General features: G+C 30.8%; 1 protein-coding gene across 3 annotated transcripts in view; it reads left to right on the top strand.

Annotated features, from left to right (window-relative positions):
• LOC113200259 (follistatin-related protein 5) overlaps positions 1-12,502 on the top strand; it is a 737,045-nt gene that overhangs the window by 590,330 nt on the left and 134,213 nt on the right. For all 3 annotated transcript variants that reach the window (XM_077803465.1, XM_077803464.1, XM_077803463.1), the window contains exon 8: positions 11,502-11,663. In XM_077803465.1, coding sequence (XP_077659591.1) covers positions 11,502-11,663 — 162 coding nt within the window. The remainder of the gene's footprint in view (positions 1-11,501; positions 11,664-12,502) is intronic.

Here is a 12,502-nt window from a genome sequence, read left to right as displayed (position 1 = left end):
AAAAAGTAATATACCTTCAAAGGTATATATATATATATATATATATATATATATCTCCATTCTTGTGTACTGGAGAGCATATATGTAAATGCTTTTGTGGCATTTTAAAGAGCAAATGTTAAAGTGTTAACGTGAAGAAGGAATAGATATCATAAGCCTGCAACTCACATCATGTGGGTGTGGACCTTTTGTCCAGGCTATTGGGGCTTCAGTCTCTCAGTTGTGTATGGGGATGCAATGATTAAATAAGACAAAATCCACTCCCCTCCCACACACAGCTTATAGCTTTATAATATACAGTTTTCTCACTTTTAGTAATTTCATTCAATTTTTTAAAAAATCTTAACATGTGACACAACACTATTTTATGTATAAAACAGAAAATACTTAGAAAAGTTTAAAAAGTTGCCACATATATAATTATTGAATAACAAAATGAAAATTCAGATTCATATCTATCAGCCGAAATGTCACTGACTGACAAGTAAGATTGTTTTTATTATATTAGAAGTTTCAAAGTCTGAGATCCAGAATTTAATTGAGAAAGACTTTCAGAAACAAAAATAAAAGTAAACAAGCATCTTAAATATTAAGTATGCAAAAGGATCACCAAGTACAATTAAGAAAATTCAGCTAATCTGGAAGGTTTGTTTTTAATGTGAATATATTTAAAATTTATTTTAGAGATAGTAAGAAGAGTAGACTTTTGTACATTAAATTAAAATTACTAGACCAGTTTTTCTATTGTACTCAAATTCTCACCTTGCATCAAAAATCTAAGTTGCATAGTTTTAGTCCATTTTCTGTTAGTATCTCAAAATACTTATAGCTGGATAGTGTTAAAAGGAAAAAAAAAGCCACTTATACAGCTCACATATTTAGAGGCAGAAGTCCAAATAGTCTATCATTGCATAATTCTCAGACAGTTTCCACAAAGTTTAATGCATTGAAGTTTCCATTTTTAATATTTCTGGAATGACTGGCACTGGTAGACATTCAAATCACACATTCACTGAATGAATACAGGGTTTCTTTCTCATTACTGTTGATTGAAAATTGAGTGATTGTCTCTCAGTACAATCACATGTGGCATATACCTTACTATCTACAACACAATTCAAGTTTAAAAAGTGTATACACACAAAAGTAATACAAGATACTCAGCATTTTCCCTTGGCTGTCCGTGCCACACCCACATGCACTTGTGTACTGAAATACTTTCGAACCCAGTGCCAACTCTCTCTCTTAAAGCATCCTATGTTGATAACTTTTTTCTTTCCGTACCCATCATGCCTTTCTTTGTTAACTCCGCTGAAGCACATGGAGTGCTAGGTTATAATTATTTGTTTCTTGGTTTCCATTTTGAACAGCACATACTTTGAGATTATGAGCTGTGTATTGTCCATCTGTATCAGCTTATCGTTTTATAGTTTTTGACAGATATCGGGTAATCCATATGTGACTGTTTAATAAAATGAGTAAAAGTGAGCACTTATGTAAGAAGCAAAATATTTAGAAGGTTGCTATATAGATTGGCTTAACTGATCCCAACAAATGGGAATGCAAATGAATAAAGAACTTAGGATAGCTTAAATCAATATAATAATGACTGGAGGAAATAATAACTGAAGTTTTTTTGTTTATTCTTCCATCGATTTAAGTCTTGCATCAATTTTTCTCCGTAATATTTTCTCAATAATATTTTAAGATATTTTCACAAAGGGCTTGAACACCATTTGTTCTTTAGATATATTTGCAGATATTTAATGTTTGTTGCTTCATCAACTGCCTTTTCTTAAACTATTTTAAATGTTTGTGACTGATATTGATAAATATACAGTTTGTTACATACAAATGTGCTAAATTTACTGATTCTAACAATACATCTATAGAAACTTCTACTCAATCATGCCATCTTAAAACATGTGAGATGTTCTTTATTATAATAAAAAGATGGTCCATTCTTTTGGCTTGTTGTCTTCAAATACATGACTTCTCTGCAATTTATGAGATCATACACTTATTCCCTTTTCAACTCTTTATGTGGTAAATTATAGTGGGTGATATTTGAATGTGTGTAATAAATCTAGTATGTTATGTTGTGTTTCCATTTTAATATCCCAGTGAATTTGTTTTTATAATGTTTTATTTGGGATTTTTGTCCATTTTTATGAGCAAGATTGACTCATAATTATTCTTTCTTATAATGCCCTTATCAAATTTTGGTGTTAAGTTTATGTTGGCCTCATAATACAAATGGAGAATTTTATTATTTATATTGCACAATTAATTACCCCAAAACTTAATAGCTTAAAAATAGATATTTGTTATCAAATAATAAAAGGAAGATGGATATAAATAAGATAAGAAACAGAGAAATGAGACAATAAAATTGAGACTAGCTTAGGTGGGTGGTTGATATATAAGGTCTTTCCCAAGTTTGCCTTCAAATTGACCAAAACTGCAGTCATCTGAAAGCTTGGGTGGAACTAGTGTATCTGCCACCAAGATGGCTCCCTCACATTGTTATTGTCAGGAGGCCTTAGTTTCATTCTGGCTGTTTTCATGGGGTCTCACTGTTCTTTTACATATGAATATGTTATTTGAGTGTCTTTATGATAAAGCAGTTAATTTCTCCAAGAGCAAGAAGGATAATATAATACAGTACCCATATTATCTACAGTGGGTACATCATAATATCCCTAGGGGATGCCAGAAATTTAAAACAGTACTGAGATACCACCACAGTCAATTAATAACCAGTAATGGTTATTGAGTGACTAATAGGTGGATACCATATAATGCATTGATACACTGGGCAAAGGGATAGTTCACCTTCTAAATGGAAATGATGGGATAGCATGAGATTTCATCAAACTACTTAGAACAGTATGCCATATACCACATAGATATATCCTGATTCATCAGATTGTGATAAAGGTGAATGGGGTAAGGGAAGGAGGATGGGAATGAGAAAGACAGTAGGGTGAACTGGACATAACTTTCCTATGTTCAGATATGAATACATGACCAGTGTAGCTCTATGTTGTGTACAACAACCAGAATGGGAAGTTATCCTCCACGTATATATGATGTGTGAAAATGAATTCCTCTGTCATGTTTAACTAAAAAAGAACAAAAAAATATACATTCTGTATTCACTTATCTTCTCATATCTATTTTCCATATTTGTGTACTTCTATACTTTGTGGCAGATTTTTGTCTCAACAAAATTACTATTAGTTCTTTTCTCTGAAGTTGTATCTAATCAAAAGGTAAATAAAAAATTGACACCATAATTTCTTTTCCAACCTTTTTTACATATCTAGCTTTGCTTTTTGACTTTTTAGTTGCAATAACATGTTTTATACTTTTCTAATTTTCCTGGTGTGTTTGTTTTCAGCTATTTGCTCATTAAATACATGAAGCAAAGATGAATATATGATAATTTCAATTACTGAAATGTTGTGATTTATTTCAGTTAAATGTTATTTGAGTATTTTTAAGTATTTTTTGAGTTACAGCCTTGAAATATTTTGTTATATGGAGAAAACCTTTGTGATAAATCATTTTAGAAATTATTTGAAATATAGAGACAATAATTTCTTCAAGTGAGGATATTCATTTACTTCTGCTAGACACTTGTGGGTTCCAAAAATCCTATCTTAAGTCTCTGAATATTTTGTGGTCACTTCAAAGTGATGCATCCAGTGATCTAGTCCAACCAAAATTAGCATAGGAACACATTGTTTACCTAATTTCCTTCAGCCTACCAAAATACTTTGTTTCTCATTTGATTCACAGATATTGGCAAGGGTTGGATGAATGGATGCATGGCTAGCTAGATGAATAAGTATTTCTGGCCATCAAGAAGTTTGGGGACTTCATAGGAGTAGAAGAGGTAAACCAGCATATGTGAGTCAATGCAGGAACAGGGCCAAACTTTAAAAAAAATGCATGAATTAATACATGGTTAAAAACCCAAAACTAAATCCTCTTAATATTTTCAATTATGTCTTTATATAAAATTATGTTTATTATATAATATACACATGTATATGTGTATTCATGCACTGCATAGCAATGTTTTAGTCAAGAATGAACTTCATATATGATGGTGGTTTCATAAAATTTTATCACCTCATGACTTTGTACTCAATTTGTGTAAGTAAACTCTATGATGTTAAGACCACAAAAACTTACGTAATGATGCATTTCTCAGAGCAAGTCCCCTTGTTAAGTGATGTATGCCTGTGAGAGTATGTGTGTAGAAGGCGGGATATTTGATTATTAATTAACTCTTACTTTCAGAATCTTTGCCTGTGTTAGAAGATATTCTTGAGGCAGAAAAAGCTCTAGGTCCCTCCCACAAGCTTTGAAGAACCTCCTTTCTATTTCTTCAATTCTTCAGTATTTTCTAAGTTACTTATATTTCAAAAAATGCTTTCTGAAAACTTTCCAAGGATATTAAGTTCTACTCAGGAAGATATATGATTGGAGTCAGAGTCTACTTTTCCATTACTGGAAACAGGAAGTTCTCAAGTGATCTAGATTCTACTTCTTGTAGCTATTGATTCTGCCTTTACTTAATGATTAACATTATGTTTAACTCATCTCATTGTTAATGTCAATGATTTTACATGCATAATGGTATATAGCTTAAGACTTTTTCTTTTAACAATTAGTTAATAGAGTGTTTTTTTTAAAGAAAATTGATTCACCCAATCAAAATATATTTCATTTACCAGGAAGTATAACATTAATAGAATCTCATTATTAAGTACACAGCCCATATCCAGGTTTTGTCATTTTTCCAAGCATTATGTTCTATACCTCATTTTTCCTGTTTCAGGATCCAATATGGGCTTCCTCGCTATAATTAATTATCTTGACTCTCTAGGTTTTTTAAATCTAGAATCTTTCTTCAGTCCTTCTTTCCTCTTTTTATTAAGGTAATGTTCACAAACTATTTAACCTTTTTCAAGTGTACAATTCAGTGGCTTATAATACATTTACAGTGTTGACTAGCCATTACTACCATCTAATCCCCACAATGTTTTCACCTAAAATAAAATTTATACCCATTAAGCCATTTCCCCCCATTTCTATTCCCTCTCAATCCACAAATCTTTCTATCTTGATGGGTTTACTCATTCGAGACATTTCATATAAATGGACTCCTTCAATATATGGTCTTTTGTCTGACTTCTTTCAGACAGCATTATGTCTTAAATATTCACATTGTGCCATGTGTAAATATTTATTTTTTTTATTTCCAAAAATAGCATGTTGTCTGACAAAGCCATGTTTTATTTTTCCATTATCATTTGATGATCATTTGTGTTGTTTGTACGTTTTAGCTTTGTAAGTATTCACGTGAACATTGTTTGGAAAACCTTTTTCAATTCTCATGTCGTATAGAGGTAGATCTGGAATTGCTTATTAATATGACAATTCTGTGTTTAACGTTTTGAGGACCCATCAAATGTCTTTTCACAGTAGCTGAGTGCTTACGTTATTTAACACTCCCCTCAGCAATGTGCTTAAGAGTTCCCATTTCTTCAGATCTCCTTCTTGATGTATATAATTGTCTGCTTTCATTTCTTCATTTTAATAACCATTTGCAATAAGCAACTCAGTAAGACCCTATCTCTAAATAAAATTAATTTACATTACTTTTTAAATATTTTTCAGGTGCCCATCAGTCATTTTCATTTCTTCTTTGAAGAAACATCTATCAAAATATTTGTTTTGATCGATATTTTAATAGAGTTGTCTACTTGTTTTTGTTTTGTTGTTCTTGTTTTTCTGAATTTTCACAGTTCCTTTTATGTACAGGAAACTAGTCTATTATAAAATATAATTTTCAAATTAATTTTTCTATTCTGTGAGTTATATTTACTCTTTTCAATAGTGTCCTTTGATGCGCACACACACGAAAAATTAATTTGGATAAAGTTCAATTTTTTTTTGTTCTTGATTGTGCTTATAGGGGTCATATTTAACAAATTGCTGTCAAATCTAATGTCAACAAAATTTATTCCTATGTTTTTGGAAGAGTTTTTAAGTTTTATCTCCTACATTCAGAACTTTGATTTTGAGCTAAATTTTATATTTTAAGTAGGTGTTTAAATTCATTTTCCTACTAGACATTATCCATATTTTCTTGAAATATCTGTTCCTTGTCATTGTAATAATTTGCCATAAATGTATGTGCTTATTTATGTACTCTCAACTCCATACAATTGTTCTGTATATTTATCCTCATGGCAGTGTCACACTTTTTAAATTATTGTAGCTTTTTGTTAAGTTTTGAAATCAAGTCCTCCAGTCTTTTTTCTTTTCCTTAGGAAGTTTTTTTTTTAAATCAATTGAGTATCTTTTTATTTGTTTGTATTCCATTTGAATTTGAGAATTAGCTCTTCCTTTTCTTTATTTTTAATATATTTTTAATCATTTATGACAGCAGAATGCATTACAATTCTTATTTCACATATAGAGCCCAATTTTTCATATCTCTGTATACAAAGTATATTCACACCAATTCATGTCTTTATACATGTACTTTGGATAATAATGTCCATCACATTCCACCATCATTTCTAACCCCATACCACCTTCATTCCCCTCCCACCTGGCCTTATCTAGAGTTCCTCCCCTGTTCCCCCTCTCTACCCTACCATAAATCAGCCTCCTTATATCAGAGAAAACATTCAGCATTTGGTTTTTTGGGATTGGCTAACTTCACTTAGCATTATTTTTCTCTAACACCATCCATTTACCTGCAAATGCCATAATTTTATTCTCTTTTATTGCTGAGTAATATTCTATTGTGTATATATGCCACCTTTTTTTTAATCCATTAATCTATTGAAGGGCATCTAGATTGTTTCCACAGTATAGCTACTTCTTTCTTTTCTTAAAAGCAAAATCAGTTAAAATTTTATGCTGGCTGTGGTCGTGTATGTCTGTAATCCCAGCAGCTCAGGAGGCTGTGGCAGGAGGATTGTGAGTTCAAAATCAGCCTCAGCAAAAGCAAGGCATTAAGCAACTCAGTGAGACCCTGTCTCTAAATAAAATACAAATTAGGGCTGGGGATGTGGCTCAGTGGTTGAGTGCCCTAACTTTAATCTCTAGTACCTAAAAAAATAAACAAAAAATTTTAGTGAGGCTACATTGTATCTGTGGATTAATTTGGGAATACTAGTATCATAGTAACTGATTATTTCTATTCACCAACACAAGATGTGTGTAAATATATTTAATTTTTCTTTAAATCCTTCCAGTATTGTTTTGTAGTGTTTATTATAAAACTCTTATTACTTTTTTGGCAGAATATTATTCCTTTTCTTTCCTTTTTTGTTCTTTTTACATATACATGACAGTAGAATGTATTTTGACATATTATACATTACATGGAGTATAACTTATTCTAATTAGGATCCCATTCTTGTGGTTGTACATGATATGGAGTTTCACTGGTGTTGAATTCTTATATGAACATAGGAAAGTTATGTCCGATTCATTCTACTATCTTTGCTATTTGTATCCTTCCCTTCCTTCCTTCATTCACATTTGTCTAATCCACAGAATTTCTATTCTCTCTCATTCTTGTTGTGTGTTAGCATCTGCATGTCAGAGAAACCATTTTACCTTTAGTTTTGGGTGATTGCTTATTTTACTTAACATGATAGTCTCCAGCTCCATCCATTTACCAATGGAATTCATAAAGTCATTCTTTTTATGGCTAAGTTATATCTGCTGTGTAAATATCATTTTCTTTATCCATTCATTTGTTAAATGGCACCTGTTTTGATTTCATAGCTTAGCTATTGTGAATTGAGCTGATATGAACATTGATGTGGCTGCATTACTGTAATATGCTCATTTTAAGTCCTTTGGGTATATACTAAAGAGTGAGATAACTGGGTCAAATGATGGTTCCATTCCAAGTTTTCTGAGGAGTGTCCATACTTCTTTCCAGAGTCCTTGAACCAATTTGAGGTCCTGCCAGCAATGTATGAGTGTACCTTTTCCCCCACACCCTTGCAAAATTTATTGTTACTTGTATTCATGATAATTGCCATTCCGACTGAAGTGAGATGGAATTTCAGTGTAGTTTTAATTTGCATTTCTCTAATTGCTGGAGATATTGAACATTGTTTTATACATTTGTTGAGCATTTGTATTTCTTCTGCTCAGTTCCTTTGCTCATTGATTGATAGGGTTATTTTGGTTTTTTGTTTGTTTGTTTGTTTTGGTGTTAAGTTTTTTGAGTTTTTTATATATCCTGGAGATTTATGCTCTATCTGTGGTGCAAGTGACAAAGATTTTCTCCCATTCTGTAGGTTTTCTCTTCATATTTTTTATAGATTTCTTTGCTATAAAGAACCTTTTTAATTTGGTACCATTCTATCTACTGATTCTTGATTTTACTTCTTGTGCTTTGAGATTTTTGTTGAGGAAGTCAGTACCTAAGTCAGCATGATGGAAAATTTTGCCTACATTTTCTTCTAGTAGGCACAATGTCTCTGTTCTAATACCTAGGTACTTTGAGTTGAGTTTTGTGCAAGGTGAAAGATAGAGATTAAATTTCATTTTACTACATATAGATTTACCATTTTCCCCAAACCACTTCTTGAAGATGCTATCTTTTCTCCAATGAATGTTTATGGCCCTGTGTCTAATGTGAGATAACTATATTTATGTGTGTTTGCCTCTGTGTCCTCTATTCTGTTCCATTGGTCTTCATTTTTGATTTGGTGGCAATACTATGCTGTTTTTGTTTCTCTAGCTCTGTAGTTTAGTTTAAGATATGGTTTTGTGAGGCCTTCTATTTAACTTTTCTCACTAAAGATTGATTTGGCTATTTGGGGCCTCTTATTTTTCAAAATGAATTTCATGACTGCCTTTTCTATTTCTATGAAGAATGTCATTGAATTAGTATAGCACTTTTGATAGTATGGTCATCTTGACAATTTTAATTCTGCCCATTCAAGAGCCATGGGAGATCTTTCCATCTTCTAAGGTCTTTTTGAATTTCTTTCTTTAGAGTTCATAGTTTTCATTATAGAGGGCTTTCATCTCTTTTGTTAGATTTTATTATTTTTTTAGACTTTATTTTTTATTTTTTTAGACTATTGTGAATGGAAAAGTTTCCTTAATTGCTCTTTCAGTGGATTCATCATTGATGTATAGAAACACATTTGATTTATGGGTGTTAATTTTATATCCTGCTACTTTTAGATGTTTTCTGGTTGAGTTTTTGTTTGTTTATATGTTTTTTTGTCTTCTAAATATAAAATCATGTTGTCTGCATAGGGGTAATTTAAACTCTTCCTTTCCTATTCATATCCTTTTTTTCCTTTATTTTGAAACAGTTTTATTTTCATTTTCATTTAGTTAAATACATTTTTTGTTTTTCTTTTCTTCTTTAATTCTTCTTTTTTTATTGGTTGTTCAAAACCTTACAAAGCTCTTGACATATCATATTTCAAACATTAGCTTCAAGTGAGTTATGAACTCCCATTTTTACCCCAAATACAGATTGCAGAATCACATCGGTTACACATTCACATTTTTACATAATGCCATACTATCATATCCTTTTAATTTCTTTCTTTTCCTAATTGTTCTTGCTAGAAGTTCAAGTACTATGTTGGACATATTTAGAATATTTCATCCATCAATGACTGAGTACACTTTCTTCTCAGCACCACATGAATTCTTCCCTAAAATAGACCATATTTTATGCCATAAAGCAACTCTTATCTAATACAAAAAATAGAGAGAATACCTTGCATTCTATCAGATCTAAAAGGAATGAAATTAGAAAAAAATAAAATAAAAATAGAAACTACTTTAATTCCTGGAGACTAAATAATATGCCATTGAATGACCAATGAGTATCAGAAAAAATCAGAGGTAAAATATTAAAAAAAATAGAGGTAAATGAGAATAGCAACACAACATATCAAAATCTCTGGGACACTTTGAACGCAGTCCTTAGAGAAAAGTTCATTGCATTGAGCTCATTCATTAGAAAAATAGAAAGCCACAAAATAAACAACCTAACATTATAGCTTAAAGCCCTAGAAAAAGAATAACAAATCAACAACAAAAGCAGTAGAAGGTAGGAAATAATTAAAATCAGAGCCAATATCAATGAAATTGAAACAAAAGCAAACGAATGCAAAAAAGCAGCAAAAGAAAAAGTTGGTTCTTTGAAAAAATAAATAAAGTTGATACACCCTTTTGTAAGCTAATCACATGTAATGAAAAGGAAATATTACCATGGACCCTACTGAAATACAGATGATAATCAGAAGCTATTTTGAAAATTCATGCTCCTAAAATAGAAAGTTTGGAGGACATCAACAAATTTCTAGAGATATCTGACCTACCTAAATTGAATCAGGAGGACATAGATAAGTTTTCAGAAAAGAAATTGAAGATTCCATAAAAGCCCTACCAGCAAAGAAAAGCCCAGGACCAGTCAGATTCTCTTCAAAGTATGCCATGAAAAAGAAAGAGAGGGAACCCTTCCAAACTCATTCCATGAAGCTAAGATCAACCTCTGAAATCAGACAAAGATATATCAAGGAAAGAAAACTTCAGACCAATATCCCCAATGAATGTAGATACAAAAATTCTCAGTAATATACAGGGAAATCACGTACAAAAATGTGTTAAGAGGATAGTGCACCATGATCAAGTGGTGCTCACCCAAGGGTGCAAGTTTGGTTCAACATACGGAAATTAATAAATGTAATTCACCACATCAATATAATTAAGAATTATATTGATAAGAATTCCATGACAAAATACAGTGCTTGACAAAATGCACCACCCATTTATGTTCAAAACACTAGAAAAACAGGCATAGTAGAACATACCTTAACATTGTAAAAGTGGTAGACCTTAAACCCAAGGCCAACATCATTCTAAATGGAGAAAAATTGAAAGCATTCCCTCTAAAAACTGAAAGAAAAAAAAATTCTAAATGTTTATGCTTTGCATTCAAATGCAAATGGAGCTATTATCTCAATCTAAATATGATTTAGTGAGAAAATGCTTTCATTTCTCTCTCATTATGTATTTATTTATTTAGGTACTTCAATTCATTGAGATTGAATTCCTTATACTCCTTTATAACAATTTATTATTTTAATGTTAAATTTGTTCCATATTTGGCAAATGGAAAGCTCTTTGATTTTTTTTTCCTGTGAACTTTTGATATGTGTAGTTTGTTCTTTGTGGACTTTTTTCATTTCTGAAACAAGTTACTAGATTCATATTACAATTTTCCAAACAAACGTTTATCTTTATTTATTTTAGTGGATAATTAGTGGATAATGGTATTTATAAATTAAGATCTTATATAAATGTGCAAATCATTAAAATATACAGTTTATAATTTCCCATATTGCAAGTTTTATTTATTTGTTTTGGAGTATCAACTGATGTATATCTGTCTAATTCACTTTTTTCACTTTTTTTAGTTCCTCCAGTCATTCGAGTGTATCCAGAAAGTCAGGCTAGGGAACCTGGTGTAACTGCAAGTCTTAGGTGCCATGCAGAGGGCATCCCAAATCCTCAGCTTGGATGGCTGAAGAATGGAATAGATATTACACCAAAGCTGTCCAAACAACTCACTCTTCAAGGTACTTTTTCCTTGCTTTCCCTCACTCTTTTAAATTATGCAGAAGTTTTATACTAAAATGTTAACACATTTTATATTATTTGAGAAGAAAAGAAAATATGAGTCTTCTTGGCAATAGAATGTAATGGATCTGAAATAATGGTTATAATTAGACATATTTGAAAGAGCCCTTTAATATTTTTAATGGTTTAAATAATAGTCTTGTCATAATGATTAATTATGCCATCCTTTTGTTGATAAGTAATATATTAAATAACATATCTTTTAAATACTTTTGAATTATAGCATATATGCTGAACAAAATAAATGGAACTCTTTATAGAAATATTTGGAAGTTACTTTTTCTATGCTTGAGTAATAGATTAAAATAGATATTGATAGATGGTTTTAAAAATCTTGATATCTTTAGTGAAGATTTTCTAGCATATTTTTTATCTAGCATATTTTGTAAACAAATAAAATAATTCATGTTACTAATTGTATTTCACATTTACATTTTATTAATCATTAATTTATTCCATTCTAAACAAAATATTATGCTAACTTTATTATTTTGAAATATATATATGATTAGACATTATTATATAGATTATAAAGGATCACAAATCCACATTTCATAGATGGGAAATGGAAAATAAATTGTTTTTAAAGGTCAAATGTGTCAAAGTAATTTCATATTATTTGTTAATTATACTAGCATAAAGGAAAGTTCAAATCCAATTTTCATTGTTAGATGTAGCACAATAGTCACTTCATTTAAATACAGATTTCATAGGCATTATATTCCTTATTCCATGCCTTTAAAGTTCTTCAATTGACATTAGTACAAATTGTATATTT

This window comes from Urocitellus parryii, chromosome 10 (genome assembly GCF_045843805.1).
Source record: "Urocitellus parryii isolate mUroPar1 chromosome 10, mUroPar1.hap1, whole genome shotgun sequence".
In the NCBI taxonomy this organism is placed as follows: domain Eukaryota; kingdom Metazoa; phylum Chordata; class Mammalia; order Rodentia; family Sciuridae; genus Urocitellus; species Urocitellus parryii.
Note: the sequence above shows the minus strand (reverse complement) of the source record. Positions and strands in the feature narration are given on the sequence as shown.